Here is a 24,012-nt window from a genome sequence, read left to right on the forward strand (position 1 = left end):
TATATTCCAAACCTTCTCCTCAAAGGGAGAGGAGGACTTAGCCCAGCGGTGGGAAATTTACAGAATAATAATTATTTTTCAGATATTTCGTGAAACTAATGGGCATGTCCGACGTTTCAATTACAATAGTATTTGTAATGCTCTTCGTATCGTTGCTGGCGATGAATCTTGGGGCTTACTACCTTCTGAGACAGAGGCTGTCACCCAACTATGCCTTCCGAGCTATCAAGGTTATTGGAAGGTTTATTAAAGCTAAAATGAGCCTTACGCAGTAACCTTAAGTTAGATGTAGCTGACATAGAAATAGATACACAGAATAATATGAACACTTATACTAAGACAAATCAATAATTAAAGTAATTTAACTGACAATCATAATAATTTCCTGAATTAAGTTACGTAATGCTGGTTAGTATTGATTAAGTTGGTGAAGCACATAATACCAGTGACAAGTACTCTTGACATTCATTGACAGGTTCAAAGTAATATTTATATCGTAACATTTTTTTATCTGTGTTTTTTGGCACAAAAATGGCTACAAAAAAAATTTAAAGAATTATTTATGAACAAAATATACTGACATGACAATATTATTTTTTAATTTATTTGACTGTAACTGAACCTGACTACAAATATTTAGACAATATTTATTTAAACTGTATCAGACACAAATCGTGATTTGACTTAAAACTGAAATTAGTATTTAAAAAATAATATTGTTTATGATTTCATTCTTTAAAACACTAATATTAATTTCTAAGCATAGTCTTTCTATATACTTGTTTTTTTTTTATTAACAGCCCAGTGACTTTAGTATACAAATACAGCCTGTTAAATCTTAATATTATAGATTATATTAAAAATATGTATACAATTATAATGTTAATTGATGGATATTATAATTGAATGTGATATTTAGTAATTTAGTAAAATTTTTATACAAGTAATCTTATAAATTTCGAAAAGTTATTGTTTGAAAATAAAATGATTATGAACACTTGTGCTTTGTATAGAAATTGAATGAAAGCTTTTGTAAAATTACTTATCCTAACAATAAAAACATTTATAATTGTAAAATAGAAAAATTTCTTTTTTAATTAGAATTATGTTCAAATTAGTATTGTTTAGTGTGTAGTATAATAATTGATTTTAAGAAGGAAATGCCAAGTGAAAAAGAAATTTGCCAGGTTATCGGTTACTGAATATTGGTTTTTAAATGTACAAAAACTTTATTTCATACTGTAATATAAATATTTTTTTAAACTAATTTATCCTAAATGGTGTTAAGACTGGATTTTTTATAAGTGGTGTAAAATAAACATATTTTTAATTGAAGAATTATTTGATTTTCTTTATCATGTCCATATGTTGAGGATGTCCTCTTGTCTATGGAGGAGAGTTAGAAAAACATCATTATCTCCATGCTTGACTCAGACGGGTTATACCTTTGACTCTGAGTTTGTTTAGGCTATTCTAATCAAAACAAAAATAAAGATAAATAAAGAGACTTAGACTTACGAATCCCATACGATATGCTATATCTTTATATATGTGTATCCACGATTCTGCATTGGAATAGCGTGGTGATAAGTTCCAAGGTACCAAGCAGTGGGAAATTTACAGGCTGTTATTGTACTATTTTACTTAACTACTCAAATATACTTTAATTTTTCCAAATCGCAAATGTATCATCAATATCACAGATTAATCAAGGTCTTAATTGTAATATGTTATTTTTTTTTAAGTCTTGTATTTGGTATCGGCTATAAAAGGTTCGTCACCTTAAGATCTACTTATTTCCGTGTGCTCATTATGAGCGATAATCTGCTTTACCGATCGAGAATGACATATTGCGTCGCAATGATTTGATGTTTTCAAAAGGTACTAAGAGTTTAAGACTTGATACAGGAATGAATTTGAAAACTGACGAAGGTATTCTCACTCTGATTCTACAAAGTTGTATCGTAATAATATAATACGTACGTAAAATTGTAAAGGTCGTTATGTGATCCGTTTATTGATTCGCATGTTAGCTCTTCACAAAAAACATGTCAATTCATACATACTCAAAATATTCTCAAACTATGAACAAGTTAGTTTTAAGAGAACAATGCAACAACAACAAACAACATGAACAATCAATATTTAAAAAAAACAAATTTTCATAAGTCATTCAACTCAAAATGGTTGTCAAGTATTTATTTTTATTTTTTTGATAGTGTTATTGATCGAAGTTTATTTTTACGAGCAAGATCTACCTGTTTACAATGATATTCTATTAAACATATATGTTATATCCATACTACACAACAGAAAAAAGGGTGCCGCGCCGGGGACCGTTTATTTTAGTGTATTTTTACATTTCGTTAAAAATAAAAAGGATAGCTTGATAAAATCAATAAGTAATAGGGATAATTAGATGTTTTAATTACGCAAAACGTATTACTACGTAATGTATTATAACGTATTAATACGTAAAACGACTAAAGGCAAACGTCCCAATTGAGACGTTTTCTAGTCTTCACTTTTTGCGCGTTAATAACATATCTGTTTACTACAACATTAATGCTTGTTTAGATAATTTATTTATTTATTACATAGGTCGCTAACAGAGCATACATTCTTACAATTGTACATGCTAATAAACAAAAGAAGATCTAGACTAAATTATGCCCTAATTATAAGCAACACTGCATTCTAATAAGACAACAACATAATACTTAGTACTAATAGTTTAGTGAGTTTTTTTTTTTTAAATAAAAGTTAGTATTTGTACTCAAACATGAAACAACATAACTGATGAAAATCTGTAAACTTGCAAAAGTTGTTTTATAAATATTAGTCACTATTTTTGCACGAATTACAACGCGTGAGTGTAGAAGTGCTGTATACTCTTAATAGGCCACAATAGCAATCAACCAGGACATGTTTTTTTTTTATAATATTATTAGTAAGACTGTCCACAGACCAATGCTTGTAGATGTATTTTTCTATAATTTTTTAAAACTTGACTATAATAAATATACCGAATAATTTAAAATGTATTGTCAAGATGAATCTTCATATCACTTCTTATCACGATTGTTCAGACAGGGCTGTATAAAGCTTAACCAATAAGTAATATTTTGTAATAAGTAATCGTACTATATCTGATGAATATAAGGAAAAACGTATTACGCGCTTCCCCCACGTGATGGAAAGTGGGTAGATGGTTCCTACCTTGGACATAAATCACTAAGTACATTCCTTTTTATCATGAGTTAGGGAGGGAGTCAACTATAAATGAAAAGAAAATATATGCAAATATCATTTAATAATAATCAATTCAATATTCTCACTAAATGAAATCACCTCCTTATAAATAAAATAATTTTTCGTATTCACGACTAGGACCGTCAACGTTTTATACAGGAAATAATCATAATCTTTTGTTTTTCAGATCTCTTTTATAGGAAATACTTTAATCTGTACTCGACAATTTATTGAGAAAATTAATTGCTTGGTTAAGTTCGTGTAATTGTGCTTCTATACTTATATTTTTCATTATTAATGTAGTTCAAAACTTTGCCGAGGACACATTAAAATATTTGCAAATAATATATTGACTATATAAGTTAAAAACAATCGTAAATAAACATATAATCCAATGACATATCAGCAATTTAGAATTAACTGTACGAGAAATACTAATACGATTACATTAGTTTTATTAAAAATTATACTATAATGATATACAAATTTATTCTATTGATAGTTGAGAGTTTAGTAGTCATTCTCAGATTATAATACAAATACTGCCCGATGGAGCGCGAGGAACAATATTTTATCAATAAAGAGACACGTATTTAGCATGGAATTTCCATTTTGTATTCGCTTTTGTTGCTTCACTATAATGTTCCGTTCGCTCCATCTGGCTGTTGTGTCTTAATCCGAGTTGTTACGAATCGAACACATCAGCGGCAAAGCGAAGCGAAGCGTTCACGGAAACTTCGGTAGTAAAGCTACGATCACACATGTCAGTTCTGGCACACGGTGTGTTCGATTCCTTATACAATTTACACACACACATAAAATAAAAACGAAAATATTATCAGTCGATATTTACAGTCACCGCTGAAATCGTAGAACAATAGTTATACATTCGTAAACGCATATCACCGTCGAAACAGTAAGTGGAGTTGTCACAATATCACTACTAATATCGATTTGATTTTAAAACGTAAGATATTATTTAATACAATATATTTGTAGCCTAAGGTTTTGCCTATTAAGTGTTATCATGAGACGCGTTTGGGTTAATTAACTTATGTAAGTACGAAATATATAGACTTAAAGTCTTCTTTATCTAAAATCAAAAAATAGTGTATAAATTTAAAACATCATGGAATGTTAGTTTTCGTTTAATTGCGAATGCGAATTTAAATAATTACCTACATATATTGTACTTCGAATGACGCAAAAGAGAAACACTAAGAAATCAAAATTTCTATTTTTTAATTCAAGACATAATATTATTATGTAATGGCAGTGCTTGATTTAATAAATAATAAATTTGCAATGAATCCTTCATACTTATCTGGAAAAGTTTTGTACTTAATCTATTGATCATATAACTTAGACAATATTACATAAGTAGTCTAGATTATGTTACAAAATTACATAAACTATTAATAATTACATGTATTATTCGGATAAATTTGTTCGCCAACACTTCGTCCAGTAATTATTAATATAACATTCGTACATAAAACGTCAAAAAATTAATATAAATGAAAATAATATAGAACAACAAAACTAAAAAAAATAATAATAAAATAATTACAATTATAATAACATTTGTAAAAAATACTTAAATAAATTAAACAGTATAATTTTTTAAAACTATGTTTTTGATGATCGTAAAAAATGCCGTTTAAAATTATTTCTCTCAAAAAGATATTCACAGTGAATGATTAATAAAAAATATATCATTTTTATTGCTATACAATAGTTTATTGTTATTTCTAATATCAAACTTGTACTGTTAGGCTAACAGGCTGATTATTTACAAACCATAAAATAATAACAAAAAAAATATTCGAGATTTATTCGAATTAAATATTTTTAGCAACGGGCAACACTGTTCCTTCCAAAAAAAAGTTTATTACATTATAACCTTAGTGTATATTAAATTATAAGAATGTTATATGTAATATTCATTAAACATATCGTTTCAAATCACTTGGCAACATCGAAACAGATGCTTATTAACATATGTACGTTCGCATTCCACATCCCCGGCGCTTATATAAACACTTATATTAATATAATTATGTACACTATGGTAACTATATTAATGATTATATATAAAACTTATCAATTATGAATATGATTATATACAAATGTAGAAGCTATAAGTGTCTATATAGTCTGTTTTGAAGATTTAACCTGACACAAATGCGAAATCATTGCTTGTATTGCATTTGTTTGAAATATTCAGTGTGAATGTTGTACCTATATATATGTTACCGTAAGATTACAAAATTCGTTAGATTAAAATCTGATGAGACGATTTAACGTATTAATTTTCGCTATATTGTAATCTATCGATGTTAAACTGTTAGATTACAATCTATCCAGTCAGATTGTAATCTAACGAATTTTGTAATTTTACAGTGACATATATAAAATAAAATCTTAAAACTATATATCACTTAACTGATTATAAAATAACTCTAATACATTCATGGAATGTTTTCTTCAAAGAGGAAAATTAAATTGGTTTTTTATCTTACTTTGAAAGTGAAAATAAAATATATTGTTCATATATATAGTAATGATAGTGAGTGTGGCACTTGATTATTATATATCCAAGGCACTATTATTTATTTGTATAAGACTTTGCATATAACGTTTACAAACAGAAATAAATACCGAACAAATTTTTTTTATGTGATCTCAGTTTTCTTTCATTAATACTTCTTTCAAAATCATCTTTTCCTAATAATAATAAGCTGCGTTTACACTAACGGAAAATGCAACTGTGATGTCCACATGTTAGGAGCATACTTTGTTGTAATATCTTACAGTTAAATTAAGACAATTGGTGAATTTCTGAAGACTAACAAACAGTTCATGCAAACAGAAATTTCCAAGTACTTCATTAGAAATACACCCTAAGGTTTCATTTTAATTTTAGAAGGTAAACTGTTGGCTTAATTTATCGTCATCACACTGTTGCAAGTAGAGCGCCGCGCGGTCGGAGTCGAGGCACGCGTCGAGCTTGGCGTGACGCAGCAGCAGCCCTCGCCGCCGCCACAGCTGCGCGCCGTCCGACGGGTCGCACGCCGCCAGCACGGCCGTCACCCTGTCGGCCGGCGACAGCGAGATGCACAGGCTGTGGTGACGGATGAGGCCGTTCTCGAAGCGCCACTCCTGGTTGCCACCCGTGTTGTGGCAAGGGTACATGCCTGAAACGAAGTTATTCGATGACAAAAGTGAAGTTTTGACGACCTCCATCGAGTGGTGCGTACACCGGTTTTCATGGGTACGCCATTCCGAGGACCCGGGTTCGATTCCCGGCAGAGTCGATGTAGATTATCATTAGTTTTCTATATTGTCTTAGGTTTGGATTTGTGGTACCGTCGTTACTTCTGATTTCCATAACACAAGTGCCTCAGCTACTTACATCATCATCATCATCGGGATCAGAGTAATGTATGTGATGTTGTCTCATGTTTATTATTATTTATTATAAAGTTAATCCTATTCAAAAATTCATGTGACAGGTTCAATTCATGTGACAGATTGTTAACGAAATTCGGAAATATTAGTGACCTGTGCTGGAAAAATGTATTTTGTTACTAACTAAATTTATTAAATTAAATGTTAAAAAAAGAGTAACTACTGACTTTCTTGCCAGTTCTTCTCGGTAGAATCTACTTTCCCAGCCGGTGGTAGCTTCACTTAATTGTAAAATGACGATTCAAAAGTGCTTGTAAAAGCCTACTTGAATAAAGTTTATTTTGATTTGATTTGATTATTATATTGATATTAATATGTTACGAAGTATTGAAAGTGAATGCTTGAAGAAGTATCCGAACGATGACTTGATTGCAACCCATGAAATACAGTGCACAATAATATAGATCTTAACTTTCTTTTTTTATTGTAGTAACAATAATAGCCAGTAAATGCCACGGCTGGATGTTAGTTCAGTACGGACGAGAGTACAACTCTCGTCACAGTAAGCAATACTTAATAAACTAATGGTTTTTCAAAATTTGAAAAACAAAACTGTAATTGTTTAAAATGATATCGTAATATCAAAATACTTTAATTTTAACATAAATTTGATTAGTTCGTTATATCTTTACTCACCCAGAGTGCCGTCAACGAGGTGACCCATTGTATCTAAGCACCTCGGTCCCTGTCTGATGGCATAAGACGCCCCCCCTAACGCAGGAACCTGAAGTTCTGGGTACACGTGTTCGAGATACCAGCTGAATGGTTTGCAGTGTAACTTCTCACGAATTGCGACACGTTCTGATATACTGAAAGTAAAACATAATTAATTTTAATAGTTTTCACGGGAAAGATATTTTTTATTTGGCATCTTAAATTATGGCTATTTTTTATGACGAATTTTGGTTTAGTAAACATTTATATTATATTTATTTAAGAGTCGAGATGGCCCAGTGGTTCGAACGCGTGCATCTTAACCGATGATTACGGGTTCAAACCCAGGCAAGCACCGCTGATACATGTGCTTAATTTGTCTTTATAATTCATCTCGTGCTCAGCGGTGAAGGAAAATATCGTGAGGAAACCTTCATGTGACAAATTTCATAGAAATTCTGCCACATGTGTATTCCACCAACCCGCATTGGAACAGCGTGGTGGAATATGTTCCAAACCTTCTCCTCAAAAGGAGAGGAGGCCTTTAGCCCAGCAGTGGGAAATTATAGGCTGTTACTGTTGCGCGTGCATATACAGATAGCATTAAGCTAACAAAGTTAAGGTGTTATTTTCAATGAATCCATTTTTAATGACGTACAATGTTCTAACGAAATAGTATTAAAATAATATATTAGAGACGGATCAATACAATTTTTATTGCTTTGGTAAGAGTTGTAAATATCACAAATATAAGTTCCTGATGTAAAAATAAAGCAACATTTTGTTACCGCGTTTATATAGCCTTTGTAATTTGAAATTGGAAGCTATGACTTACTCTCCAAAGTCAACTTGTTTGGCGAGGGGTTGTGATCGATAATATAGTTCCTTGTAGTCGTCCATCCATACTTCAGCTGCTCGCCTCGTGTTCCTGGCAAATACAGCCCCCGAGCCACCAGGGAAGGTGTACGGGTGGCGTTTGCGGAACACGTGTCCGACTCGAGAGCAAGGCACTATTTCTAGTGACCCCCCACACTGCCATACCCTGGAATTACACATTTTGTTTTTATTTAATTAAACACGAAGCTGTTTTCTTTATATCGTAGAAGTTGTTCTAATGATTAATTAGTAATTTGAAGTCTTCATTGAACATCTTATCCGGTATGTATACTCAATAGAAAACATAAAATATTATTATTGATTCAATTATAATGTTTCTCAACCAAATCAGATTATACGGTGGATATAGATATGTAGTATTCCTATTTGTTCATAGATGGCTTTAGTAGTGGCGTCAGTATAAATTATCCACTTATACTCATAGTCATAAAAACAATACTAGAATGCTCTATCGTCTATTTGATACTCTTTAGAGGATAAACCACTAAGTTTTTAGGCATATTCACACAAATCTGTTTCTTATAAGGGAGAAAACAAACATTTTTTGCCTAGCACCCAATGATATTCTAATAAACAGATATGTTATATCCATACTAAACAACAGAAAAAAGTGTGCCGCGCCGGGGACCGTTTATTTTAGTTTATTTTTACATTTCGTTAAAAGTAAAAAGGATAGCTTGAAAAAAAACATAAGTAAAAGGGATAACTAGATGTTTTAATTACGTAAAACGTATTACTACGTAATTATGATGTATTATAACGTATTACTACGTAAAACGACTAAAGGCAAACGTCCCGATTAGGACGTTTTCTAGTCTTCACTTTTTGCGCGTTAATAACATATCTGTTTACTACAACGTTATTGCTACCACCTGAAACTGAGTGGAGCCGTGGGCGACTACTAATCATGTACACACAAAAATACTAAACTCACCTAAATGAAATCTCCAAATTCTCCCCGCCCCACACATCCATCTTCATATCATATTTGCCGAGCTTGTTGAAGTATTTCCGATCCATGCTGAACAGCCCCCCGGCTATCATTGGTGTTCTTATCACTTGCGTTGGATCACTCAGGCGAGTGCTTCTCTCCGCATGTGACAGATACTCCCACTGAAGCACAAAAGAACCAGCTAAGATATATCTTTAACTAAAATGTTACCATTGAGAAACCACTATCATCATCAAATGTGAGCTAGTTAGAATAAGTGAAAAAAATGATGATTATTAACGGCTGCGAAATCATATTTATTTATGTCAGCTGAATTAATATTTGAGCTGTAATAATCGATCAAACTCATCTCAGCGTGAAACCAAAAAACCATTGAATTATTTTATAGAATATTTTTTATTCAAAAGCAATTTAAAGACGTTGTAGCATCTTGGACTTATTTTTTTATGTATCAATCATAATATAAATTCTAAATGATTGATAATCGCTATCATAGATTTTAAAAGTACGCCCGAATCGGCAATTAAGTTCGAATTTATGAAGTGGTTTCAGCGAGGCGATTCGAGAGGTAGCTCACCTTGAACACTAAGTTCCAATCGAAGCCTCCCCGCAGGTCCGCCGACGCGCCTATGTACTGGAAAGTGTCCATGCTGATGACGTCGATGACTGGACATACCACGCGAGTTGGGTCCTGTGAAAGAACAGTACAATTACTTACGGCGTCTCGTTTTTAACATTTATGGACTAATAGTTAGCAAAAAAAGCAAAAAAAGTAGCCTATGGCCTTCCTCAGAGTTTAATTTAGGTTCATAACTTTACTTGGTGGTAGGGCTTAGGTACCACCCACTCATCAGTTATTCTACCGCCAAATAACAGTACTCATTATTGTTGTGTTCCGGTCTGAAGGGTGAGTGAGCCAGTGTAACTACAGGCACAAGGGATACAACATTTTAGTTCCCAAGGTTGGTGGCACATTGACGATGTAAGGAATAGTTAATATTTCTTACAGCGTCATTGTCTATGGGCGATGGTGACCACTTACCATCAGGTGGCCCATATGCTCGTCCGCCAACCTATATCATAAAAAAAAAATAACAAATTTCATCAATTTTTTTTCATCAAACGGTTCATTGGTTTGGTCGTGAAAGACCGACAGACAGATAGAGTTACTTTCACATTTATAATATTAATATAGATTTTGCTATTTATCTTTGTAAGTTAAGTGATAGGATCGTAAGTTAGGTCGAATTATATAAGATAATTAAGTATGGCTGAGACGAGGCACGTGTATCCTTAAGGTAAATTTAAAATTAGTATAAAAAACCAGTTCTACTTGACCAGACTTTTCTAGATGTATGAACCATATGTAGCAAGTTCCATGGTTTTGAAAACAGTTATAGCTCAGACAGTCAGCCTGACGTATGACTCACAGACTTGTTACATATAGAGATATAATATTTGCATTTTATACGAACGATTTTCATTATAATTATTTGTGTAAATAAATACAATAACATAAGCAGAGCGCAGATCAGTTATCGTTTAGGAAGTTAAAGAAATATCAGAAAGGTACCGAGGACTATATAAATTTTAATATAATATTAATGAAACAGTAATTGTTGTAAAGATTATGTTATTTTCGCAAATTCTTAATCTGATTACATTCAAATGTAGCTGTTGCATATCTTATCTTGAAATTATAACTTATAAAGAACAGAAAAAGTCTGTATACATAGGCCCAGGTGAATCTTTAGTGAGAAGAATCGGAGAAAATTCCATTCCATGATTTGGAGAATATTTATTTGATGGATATATAATATCGATATTTATATGGATTTAATCGACAAATGCAGGTTTTCTAATGAAGTTTTTTTTCAGCGCCTAACACTAGATAAATTATGGGCACGAATTACGCTTTTGGAAATTCAGTGGTGTTGCCTGGTTCAACGGAATAGCGGGTTCAACCGTTATGACCACTCGGTCACCTGGACTCAATATTGATGCAGAAAGACCATGGTAATCAAGAGATCTCTAGATATGTAGTCCTATAAGTTAAGTTAAGTTAACCGAAGTCTAAAACATGATCACAACACAACCTCCGTGGTCGAGTAGCGTGTACACCGGCTTTCTGGGTACGCCACTTCAGAGTGGCCTCAGGGCCCGAGTTCGATTCTCGGCCGAGACGATGTAGAAAAAGTTCATTACTTTTCTATAATATTGTCTTGGGTCTGGGTGTTTATGGTATCGTTACTTACTCGTTGCTTCTGATTTTCATAACAAATGTGCTTCAGCTACTTACATTGGAGTCAGATTGAAATGTGATGTTGTCAAAAATTTATTTATTTACATGTTTTTTAAACACAAGGCTAGTTCAGTGACAACATCACGATTTAAATAAATTCATATTATATTGCCTAACTAACATGAAGTATAAAAAATTAAACCAATCTCTGTGTGCTCTAGTGAAAGCTGAAGGTCGTGTACTATATCAATGTCGTATAATTGTAGTTTAACAATTTATCAATTTCGTCATACTAGAGGTAATTGTATAAACTCCATGACGAAGGCTGTCATATGCATTTTATTTTAGGTATTTTTTAAATTAGGACCTCATTGCATAGTACATAACAAATGTATGCTTATATCTTTAAAATTACGCAACGGAAGGCTATTATTTTGAGAGGAAGGTTTTTGCATATAATACATGAACAATATAGTAAGCAAACACTGATAATTTTAGAAGTATAAGTTAATATTTAAGTAGTATCAGTATTGCACCCGTGCGAAGCCAGGGTGGCTACTTTGTAATAAGGCTGTTCCAGTAATTGTGGTCATTTAAACACTAACAATATATTAAGCTCGTAGATTTGAATTATAGTAATATGTACTTCTGTTGAAGTTCTTTATAATTCAGCAAATAAATTCTTACGCCAAATAAATAAATAAGTTTTTCAATTTTCTTACATCGGTCCCAAGTCCAAAGTTCTCAAAGTGGGATCATGAAGTTGTGTTGCTTAATAACTTTATCAATAAACGAGGCAACATTGGAATGAAAAATCATTATTATAAAGATGTAAAATTTGTTTCTTTGTATGTAGAGAGTTAGGAACGAGGCCTTAGGGATTTATGATCCAATTTTTTTTACAGAATCTCACGATATTCCTTATTATTTTCTTTATTAATAATCTGCACTCGTGTGAAGTAGAACGGTTGATAGTATTAATATTTTATTAGGTCCTTACTTGCCTTAAACCACGATATTGTATATTAATGCTTTCTAAAACTTCGCATAAGTCTGGCACAGATATAAGCAGGTTCTAAGTTTAGTAAGTGGTAGTCTTCGAGCGGATATTGGCATTACTGCCAGTAATTGCAATAACCGACGTGAATTTAATTACACCGGTTAAATGTGGGACATCAGGCCGCAGGCTTATTTTGCTTATGGAATTAGTGACTTTTAATAACTTATTCACTGTTAAATGTTAGTATTTTGACGACCTCCGTGGCCAAGTAGTACACTGGTTTCATGGGTACGCCATTCTGAGGTCCCAGGTTCACTTTCCGACCGAGTCGACGTAGAAAAAGTCTATTAGTTGCCTTGGGTTTAGGTGTTTGTGGTACCGTTACTTCTGTATTCCGTAACACAAGTGCTCTAGCTACTTACATTAGGATCAGAGTAATATACGTGCTGTTGTCCAATATTACTTATTTATAATTTGAATGAATCAGCTCGTTATCATTCACGCGGTAAAACCTAATTTATTTAAGTATGCTTTCTGATTGATTGGGATTACATAATAATCCATTATTGTATTTAATTCAAATCTTTATGTTAAATTGTTTTAATACATTTAACTTTTTAAAAAGAACGGCAAATATATTTTATTATAGATGTGTTTTTCTGTTGAAGAAAGGTTGGGGTTTGACAAATATCACAACTGATGGTGAGTTCTAACCACTGTCCACAGTTGGCATTTTGACATTTGCTTATATATAGATATAATAAATTTTGCGTGTCTGTTTGTGATATTAAAGTATTTTTATCAAATTCATATTTATGTAAAAACGGTGCAAATACCAAAATATATTTTTTAAATTTTGTCTGTAGGTCTGTTTGTTTTGGTTTATCATTATAATCTCTGGAACGGCTGGAGCGATTTCGGCGGAGCTTTCACTAGCAGAAAGCTGATGTAATAAGGATTACCTATACAACAATAACTTTGTTAAATTACACACACAGAAATGGGAATGGGAATTTAAAAAATGTATTGTTTTAATCTAAACTAGTATAATTTGTGCGCTGATGGTTTGAATGTACGAACCGAAATCTCTCGTATGATGTATTGTTATATAATGCACTAATTAAAAATCTAAACAATGAATGTAACCGGCGCGGTTTATCAAGCGACCTGATGACGTAAGGCGGCTTTGAAAGTATATCTTCGCTTGCCAATTAAAACTTACATTGCATTTGACCTTGATTGTTTATAAAACTTTAACTGTGTACCTATTTACTTAATTCTTTGTGGTTGCATGTATGAGGTTAAACAGCTCAACCGATTGGAAGGATTCCTTTTTGTATATACGGAGAAGTAATACAAAGGGTCTGTCTGTCAGATTTGGTTTGTCTCCAGAATAGCAAGGTTTTTTAAATTAATACGTTAATGTAGTGTATATAAAATGTTGAAATATATGTTTAGTAATAACGTGTAACTTTTTTGTTCTCTCTGGAAAAACGTGTTACGCGCTTCCCCCACGTGATGGAAAGGGGGGGGGGGGGTGGTACTCGCTTCCCTGGACGCCGAGTGCGCCCAGGTCCACTGGGTTTACCCATTAAAAAATCAGCGGTACCCTCTCCGTCTTTTGGCGGGCGCCACGGGATCGCTTACGCATACTACCGTGACAATAACGTGAAACTAGGTCAAAATACTGAACCAAGTATAAAGCAAGCATAAAGGTATTTTTTTATATCTAATATGGACCCATAAAATGCGCGCGTAGCCGGGGGCGACAGCTACTTTAATTGGGACGATAAATTATGTTAAATAACTTTACATTATTGGGGGGTAGAGAACTGGAGTTTGAACTTCTCTGACGTACGTGTCTACCTGTGCCGGACTACGCCCATTATTGTAGTGAAAACACTTGCAATGAGTAACCGACATGGATACATAATAATTCCCGTTTCTCGAGCGCATGATTCACTGACAAGGTTAATAATCTTATCACCATCTGTCATTTTGAATACGTCTTTTGTTGGGAGTGTTTGTGTCAAGGTCATTCCAAGCGTCGCTCGAATGTCACGGGCCCAAACCGGATCCGTCACGGAGACCAGTCGCCGACGCACGTGCTGATCTTACGCAAGCGATATAAGACGCTATTACAGAAAGTGATGTGCCAAATTAGCTTGCACTAATTCGGTTGTTACGTTGCTTGAAACGATTTTGTTATGTCATATGTAATTAAGATATTGAATTACAAGCCTGTTTCGCTGTTTGTAATTAAATATTGCTCAGGAGATAATTTAATCTAAATTGCTGATGTTGGCTTCTCTCTTGTAAAATATTAAATAAGTAAAATAATAAAATTCGTAAATTTATTAAGCTATCAAGTTGTGATAACACTTACACGATATGTATTTAACATTTAGAAAAAAAAGGTCAGCTTGAATAATTTAAAAATAATTAAGGTCAAGTAGGCAGCGAATAAAAATATACGTGGCATTTCCAAATCTAATCTAAAAAACGATTAATGTATAAATAGTTCAAAATAAATTTTCGTGTTCGTGCCTTAGTGTTATTTAATTTTAGGAAAAGATTAACATTTGATTTTTCTTCTATATAAAATGAGTTTCACAATGATTTATCGTCATATAAAATTATTCAAAAGTGTCCGTAAGATATTATTTGAATCAATTCAGTTTCACTGGTTATAGGGTGTTGATTGTCATGTATTAGGCAAGAAAAGCCTTTTTTGTAGTTCATGTTTGCTTAGTAACAAATTTCATTAAATATGGTTCAGCGGTTTGGTCGTGAAAGAGCGACATACAGAATTACTTTCACTTTTATATTATTAATATACATAGATAGAGAGCTGAGATGGCCCAGTGGTTAGAACGCGTGCATCTTATATGCATTCCACCAACCCGCATTGGAACAGCGTGGTGGAATATGTTCCAAACCTTCTCCTTAATGGAAGAAGAGGTCTTATCTCAGCAGTGGGAAATGTACAGGCTGTTACTTTACTACTTTACTTTATACTTTACATAGATATAGATTAGTGATAAAATATACATATGTTCACGACCTGTAAAGATAGATTCGACAAGGCCGATGCAATTCTGCACAGACAAATACTGCGATTGTAAACCACGATGACGAAACTGAATTTCGCAATTGCATATATAAGTTTATATATAGAATACTAGCTGTGCCCGCGACTTTGTACGCGTTTTAAAATATTGTGGTCTAAGTTACTCCTTATTATATCAGTTATCTGCCAGTGAAAATCTAGTCAAAATCAGTCCAGCCGTTCCAGAGATTAGTCGGAACAAACAGACAGACAGACAAACAAGAATTGTAAATAATGTTATTTTGGTATGTGTACCGTGTATATATATATATATATATATATATATATATATATATATATACATATATCCATTGAGTAGAAAAGGGCTATTTTAATGTTACAAACAGACACTCCAATTTCATAATATGTATAGATTTGTTTGTGTGTTGTTTAAGAGGTCATAATTAAAAAGTTTGTATAAGAGAAAGGCGTATGTCTTTGGATATATATAAAAATTCGCATTTCCGAGGTGAAATCTATTAAAATCGTGTCTATGGAATCCGAGAACATTCTAGAACGATGGAGGTCGTATCGTCCAGAGACAATGTCGGTGGATCGTGCGATTACATGAGGGTGAAGGGACGATGATCCAACTTGCGTAACGTATCTTCCGTTCACTACGCTTGAGTAACTCAGACAGTGGACTCGGTCACAAGCGAACGTTCTTTTTATGTTACACAACTCTATTTGTCGTCGATGTGAGATCTGGTTCACTCTGTATTTTTATTAATCTATAACAAAGCATTTGCTTTTACTTGTTTTATTATTATTTTATAATTTTAAAAAGTGCTATGAAATATTTTAGTTATATCTGATGTAATCTTGATAATCATTACATAGCATAAAACTCTCTTACTATGTATCCTTAGATTTTGGAAATTATGCAATAGATTTTGATGCGGTCTTTTTTAATAGACAAAGGCATTCGAGAGGAAGGTTTTTATATATCATACATGGATAATATATTTAAGAAACAAGAAAGAAGACGAGGCCGGTCACTGGTATTAAATAAATCAAAAGTTTCAGAAGTTACTAATTGATATGAAATTTGAATATGTGATTCCCTAATGCTACTTGGGATAACAGTCTCTCACTCATTAGATATACTGCCGCTGAACCACAAGACTTAGTATTTTTCTGTTCTGGATTGACGAGTGAGTGATCCAGGGCACCCAAAGGCACAAGGGTCTTATATTATATATCAGATAAAGTATTAGCTCCCAAGTTTTGTACCGCGCCTGTTCTATATAAAGAATTCAATGGAGTGTATCACTGTCTAATTTATTGCCAGTTTTTTAGCATAAAGACTTAATATACTTGCTGACTACAGTCGTCTTAGTTAGACATTAGACCGAACAGAAAATTATGCTAGTAACCGACAGTTACATAATACAGTTACTTGGACCATCGCTGAAAATGCAGCGTGCCTGTAACCTCCTATGTGAGGCAACACACTTTCAAACTGAATCCGTTTTGCAACTCGGTATCTTCAAGGCGTTTCATCTTATAATGGACAATGGACGCGCAAAAAATTTGAATGTCAGTGACTTCTAATGACATAATTACATAAATACATGAAATGAAATTGAAATTGGTTTTTTGTAACATAAATATACGTAAAAATGTTTGCTAGAAGTGACAGTACTAAATTTTTTTAATGTTCTTTATTAAATCAATGGGTCACCTGATGGGTAATTTAACTACACATACGAATGTTATCATGAGATTTACTTTCAAACCACTCCTTCAATATTAAATTTGAATAGATTCTTAAACAATATATATGTATGTCGAAATATCAAAAAGTTTAATTAGGATTTTTTTCAAAAATAAAAACACATGACAACGAAAAACAAAATGAAATTAAAAAAATATATCGTAAGAAAATATTACGAATGCAAACGCCTATTTATAATTCGAATATCATCGTGTCATCGTGTCATGTATAACGAGTATATGTTTAACTCCTCGCTATATATATACCTCCTATTCAACTCATATCTTACTAGCGAAGAATAAATTAGAAGCTCAATTAATACATAGTCCGTTTCATTCATGAACCAATTTAGATGGTCGTTGTTTAATAAATTAATTCCTAGCTACGTCGTGGCTCATCTACAGATGCAATATTACTTAACTTTAAACATGAAGTATAACTGCAGAGTTGTCAGTGAAACTTTCGAATATAATACACGAGTAAGGAGATGCTGGTCAAAATATTTATGGGCCAATACAATTTCGAGACAATACCTTAGAAAATTAACCTAAGTTTGATCGTAACGGATGGTCCATTCAAAATAAATAAAAAAATTAACAAAAAGAAAAACCGACTTCAAAAAAAAAAACACTATTTCATAATAAATATAATACGCACTAAAAAGTAAAAAACGCAATATTATTGACACACTATATTGTCGTATAAAAGATAATTTGTAAAAGAAATATTTCTTAAAGGATTAACGTATTATTTTTTGCTAGATATATTGTAGGGTTTTCTATTTTAAATAAACAGACGAATTGATAACCTCTTCCTTTTTGAAGTCGGTTTATTATATACAAATAAGGTTTATTAAACATCCCAACAAATACATATATATGTTCTGGTGTCAAGAATTTCTAAAATATTAATGTTTTAATTATTATTAGTCTTCTTCGAATTTACTATTTTTTCACCCGAGCCTGGCGTTCATAACAAAGGCATTTATTGTGTACAATATTCTATATTTTTGTGTCGAAATAATGTTTTAAAATATACAACATGAAAAAATTGTTTTTGTATTTCAGTAATTTTGAATAAAGCCAAAATAAGTAATTATAGTTTAATCCAGAAAAACATTACATTCAACGATGCATTTGACCCACAAACACATTTGTATATAATATGTACAGTCAGAGTAAGAAAACCTTCGTCAGTTTTCAAATTTATTCCTTTATCGAGTCTTAAACTCTTAGTACCTTTTGAAACTAAAGCACTAAACACTTAGTAGTATGATAATTTGGTTCAAAATAGTGTAATATCTTTGGACTACGTCTAGTCTTATATCAACATGAAATCTTTTAAATGGCGTAATTAGTCATTACAAATTTAAATTAGGTATGATGTCTCCTACTGAATTGACAAAATATGTCTGTCAGTGTTATATATTCTCGATCGGTTAAGCAGATTATTGCTCATAATGAGCACACGAAAATAGACCTTAAGGTTCCTTACCCTGACTGTACATATTTCATATGACACCGTGCAAAGTAGCACAAACCAAAGTTATCAAGTTTAGTTAGTAAGCATAGTCATTCGTCGATTTCTTAATTAATCCACGTTGAATTAATTAGGTGAATCTGATAGTGATAAGCATTTCAAGAGCTGAGATGGCCCAGTGGTTAGAACGCGTGCATCTTAACCGATGATTTCGGGTTCAAATCCAGGCAAGCACCACTACATATATTTAAATATGCTTAATTTCTGTTTATAATTCATTTCGTTCTCGGCAGTGAAGGAAAACATCGTGAAGAAACCTGCATGTGTCTAATTTCATCGAAATTCTGCCACATGTGCATTCCAACCTGCATTGGAACAGCGTGATGGAATATGTTCCAAACCCTCTCCGTAATGGAAGAGGAGGTCTTATCTCAGCAGTGGGAAATGTACAGGCTGTTACTTTTCTTTACTTTATTTCAAAAACTTAAAGTAACTTCTCTACACAAAATTAGCAATGTAAGTTATTTATTCTCTAATTTTATACCCTAGCAAACTTGAATCCCATGACAAATAACGCGCAAACTTATAACTTATTGTTTAACTAATTAAATATTAATTATGACTTTATTAACTCACTGCGCTTCGGGCGTAATTGGTTACTAAGTTGATATTGTTCTACTCATATGAATTTTCAAAGGCTAACTTCATACTGGAACTTCGAAATGTGAGTTGGAAAAATATATTCAAAACGTAATCTTTGAAGCTTGATTGGAGTAAAATATTATTAAACGGTTTTTCAAAATTGTGTTTATACTAGCGGCCCGTCTCTGCTGCGCATGTGTGCAATACTGATATACACTAAATATATTATTATAAAGTTTCATGTCGATGAATTTCATGTCGATGAATTTCATGTCGATGAATTATAATTATATATAGGAGACAACATCACATACATTACTCTGATCCCAATGTAAGTAGCTGAAGCACTTGTGTTATGGAAATCAGAAGTAACGACGGTACCACAACACTCAGACCCAAGACAACATAGAAAACTAATGGTAATCTACATCGACTCGGCCGGGAATCGAACCCGGGACCTCAGAGTGGCGTACCCATGAAAACCGGTGTACACACCACTCGACCATGGAGGTCGTCGAACTAAACTACAACTAGTTACTTTAGTTATGTGTATAAATTAAGCATTCAATGTTATTAATTCTTAAGTTAATAAATTTATTTTAATATACTACAAAATTTGTTTATTTACGACACCACATTACAAACTTCTAAAATAATCAGTGATTCTTTACTAAACTGTCCTTTAATTATACAAAAAACCTTCCTCTCGAATTACTCTATCTATTAAAAACAAATAATCTGTCTATCGATTGTCTGCCCCTATATACATAGGGACAAACAACGAGATCAGATCGGGCTTAAATCTTTAAAATTACGCAACGGATTTTGATGCGATTTTTTTATAATAGATAGAGTGACTAAACCAATTCTGTAGATGAGAAGCGACTTTGTTTTATACTATGTTATGACACTATAGTGTTTTAAAAAAAGAAATCGTTATGTCAAAGAGCTTGATAAAAAAATCTCAACGAAATCGCGGTCAAGCTCGTTTCTACAAAACAATACCACAACATAATCCAGTTTCATTACAATCATGCAAAACACTAACCTGACTCAACAAACGCCGCAACTATACCATGCAATCTCGAATGCATTTGATTTATTACGCGATAAAAGTTTATTTTAAGTCTCTTCGACTATATCCAGCAATACACATAACACAATTGCTTTTGAAATCTATACATTGTTTTATGTTTCGAAATTAACACGAGGTTGTCGCTTTTAACATTTATGAAGCTGGTTTAAGTTATTTTATGTAATACATACAATCTCAAACGCATAAAAAATAATTTTGGTGTAGTTTCTTGGTGGTAGGGCTTTGTGCAAGCCCGTCTGGGTAGGTACCACCCACTCATCAGATGTATTCTACCGCCAAACAAGAGTATTTAGTATTGTTGTGTTCCGGTTTGAAGGGTGAGTGAGCTAGTGTAACTACAGGCACAAGGGACATAGCATCTTAGTTCCCAAGGTTAGTGGAGCATTGACGATTGAAGGAATAGTTAATATTTCTTACAGCGTCATTGTCTATGGTAATGGTGACCACTTACCATCAGGTGGGACATATGCTCGTCCGCCAACCTATACAAAAAAAAGGTAAAAAAAGGTAGTGCAGTGATATACTGACGTTAAAAAAAATCGTAATATTTAAAAATTATTAATATAATATTCCTTCTTATATAAATGTATGTGAAATAGCTGTAATCACTTTTTTTTAAATACTCTTTGTCAAGCATTTTGCCGCGTCATTCAATGAAATTGCAAACTTGAATTTGGCCTTGAGTAAATTGATACAGGTGTAAAATAAGTAAACATTTTAGCGTTATTTTTATATAAGTAAAAGCTTCAAAACACAAGGATCGCTCATCTTATTATAGATACATAACAAAGTATTTATAAATCGCATGATGGGAAGAATTATTTATGTTTATTTAATATATCATGTTAGATGCATGTGTGGTTTTATAATTATAATGGAATTAACATGAAAAGCTATGTTATATTCTATCTTATAAACCGATGATATATATTCTTACATGTATATAATAAAATGCCACTTGTAAACTGAGTAAATTTCCTATTTACTATTTTGATTATAAATACGATATTAATAGCTTAAACAAAATATAATTAACATTTCTTTTAAAAGATTTATAATTATTTATTTACATTTCTATTATACCTTGTTTTCTTATAATATAAATAAACGTCCAACAAATAATATGTACCACAAAAATTTCATTTATTACATATTTGATTTCCTTTATATGAAACTGACACTCAAATCCTTTTCAGACAGTCTTTGTGTGAATTTATAATATCAGACAGAACTAAACAATGAAATACGAAATAAAATCAAAATAAAACGCAATTGTTTCGTGGTTCCCGCAACAATAATAGATTTTAATTTTGAAAACAATTGTTTTAGTCGCAGGAGTAAGGTAATTTAATTGTTAAAAATATAATTAAAGAATGCTATTAATTAGCGACTAGACTAAGTCTTAGATCCTGAGATAATCGTAGATTCAGGGTCGGAAAAAATCATTAGCAACAATAACAAAAATAGCAACAACAGCCTGTAAATTTCCCACTGCTGGACTAAGGCCTCCTCTTCCATTAAGGAGAGGGTTTGAAACATATTCCACCACGCTGTTCCAATGCTAACGTGATGTTACTTTGTCTGGGTTTGAAGCCGCAATCATTGGTTAAGATTCACGCGTTCTCACCACTGGACCTCTGGTCACACACTGTTTCTATAAATACGGAGTTACTAAATTACGAATTCCGAATTGAATATCGAGAGATCTAGAAACAAATACTTCGAACACGGAGACGTTCAAATATTCGTATAGAGGCAACATGTCGACAAACGTATAAAGTATACCGTCCATGTGAAGTACAAAGATATAGTAATAGGCTATTTGACAATGCGAAAAATAAACTGTGAATTATTGTAATCAGTGTATTTCATGAGTTTAAAGATGGTTATTTACTAACGAAAGTTGAAAATAATACTTAATTTATTCGAAAATCCATAAATAAAAATGCATTTTTTCAAACGTTTGTCACGTGATACAAGACGCTCCTGATTGGCCGGGCGTATGATGAAGTCACTTTCTTGTAAACTTTGCTTTCCTATTATAGGTACCACAGATTAAAATACAGGAAAGTGACGTCACCGACCCCATTGCAGCGCTATATTGTCCCAGTAGCGTTTTTGCGCGCTATTTAAATATGGATGGATGGATGTTTTTAATATGATATTTTTCGGCAAATATGTACTACAAATAAGAAACACAACTTTTACTGAGTTCCTTAACTTCTACTAAATTGTATAAAGTGAATTTTAAAAACCAGTCAAATAGCCTATTATACGAATGTATTAGCTAAGTTGTCCGACATTTCACTCCAAAGGCGATAGTCGTTAGTTATGTCTAAAACATAATTATATAATATTAATTAAGTTGTAATGTTGCCTGGGAATAAAAACCTCCAGGCACATAAAAATATACTCAAACAATATTACACAGAATTTTAAATATTTTATTAAACTGTCGTTATTCAATTTCCTTTCAACAGATAATTAAACTATTCGACATGTTACTGGCTGTCTAACAGTAATATATACGTGCCACTTCTGGGCTACGGCCTATTTTCTTAAAAGAGATTAGGAATCTATCTCATCACGCCGCTTAAATATAGGTTAGTGATTACCTTCCACACGTGTTGTAGAACAAATAAAAAAAGAAATAAAGCTTGTTATAGCATTGTATAGCAGTGTGTTAGGTGATTTTGTAGCTTTATCGAGAAGTGGTGCCATAACCAGTCCTTGACATTACCATACAGATCACGTCTCACTCGTAGAACGATGCAACGAATGAATGTCAGTAGTCCGCTATTTTTGAGGCAGGCTACATTTTTCGATCCATATTTGTATATAATGATACACACTCTTGATTTTACTAATGACGATAAAATATAGTCTCATTAATGTTGAGCGATATGACACTTACATAAAAAAAAAACATTGGGTAAAGAAAAAGATTATATTGGATTAATTTGAAAACACGATTTTGAATACGATTTGTTTTTCATATTAGGTAATATTCATGGTATATTTTCTAGATTTTAAACTAATGACAGTTCAATGACACATAATTTAATTAAAAATAAAATTTAATTTTAATGAAATAATTTGGAAAACATTCGTTGTTTCGAATATTAGTGGTAGTATTTAATTGTTGACGATTCGAAAACGCTTCTTTGTGAAGTTTACTTGAATAAATTTATTTGATTTGATTTAGATGGCTATTGCCGATTCCTGCCGATTCCGAGTCCTGAATTATTTACAAATATTGTAATGGATTAAATTGATATTGTTAAGTGAAAATGTTGTGTTTTATTTTTATTTTTTTATAAATCTGACACAGATTTAATAATCATGATGACAACGGCTTTTGTGACGCACAGACGGTGGCAAGGAAGTGTGTCAGTGTTTTAATACGCGCATTACAACGCCTTGGCAGCCTTCCAAATTAAGGAATGCGTTTAGGTATCAACGACTAATTGCTACAATCATAAAAAAGTACGTGTTTTAACA

At 32.4% G+C, this 24,012-nt stretch overlaps 2 protein-coding genes across 2 annotated transcripts in view; one reads left to right on the forward strand and one right to left on the reverse strand.

The window, feature by feature from the left end:
* LOC124532009 (ATP-binding cassette sub-family G member 1-like) overlaps positions 1–1,335 on the forward strand; it is a 30,668-nt gene extending 29,333 nt beyond the window's left edge. Inside the window, exon 10 of the mRNA XM_047106626.1 lies at positions 83–1,335. Coding sequence (XP_046962582.1) covers positions 83–275 — 193 coding nt within the window. The 3' untranslated portion in view covers positions 276–1,335. The remainder of the gene's footprint in view (positions 1–82) is intronic.
* A 4,782-nt stretch (positions 1,336–6,117) lies between these two features.
* Positions 6,118–24,012, reverse strand: part of LOC124531988 (polypeptide N-acetylgalactosaminyltransferase 2-like) — a 91,312-nt gene continuing 73,417 nt past the window's right edge. Inside the window, exons 6-10 of the mRNA XM_047106594.1 lie at positions 9,804–9,917; positions 9,209–9,387; positions 8,213–8,419; positions 7,360–7,532; positions 6,118–6,449 (exon numbers count right to left, since the gene is read on the reverse strand). Coding sequence (XP_046962550.1) covers positions 6,175–6,449; positions 7,360–7,532; positions 8,213–8,419; positions 9,209–9,387; positions 9,804–9,917 — 948 coding nt within the window. The 3' untranslated portion in view covers positions 6,118–6,174. The remainder of the gene's footprint in view (positions 6,450–7,359; positions 7,533–8,212; positions 8,420–9,208; positions 9,388–9,803; positions 9,918–24,012) is intronic.

This window comes from Vanessa cardui, chromosome 8, assembly GCF_905220365.1.
Source record: "Vanessa cardui chromosome 8, ilVanCard2.1, whole genome shotgun sequence".
Lineage (NCBI taxonomy): Eukaryota > Metazoa > Arthropoda > Insecta > Lepidoptera > Nymphalidae > Vanessa > Vanessa cardui.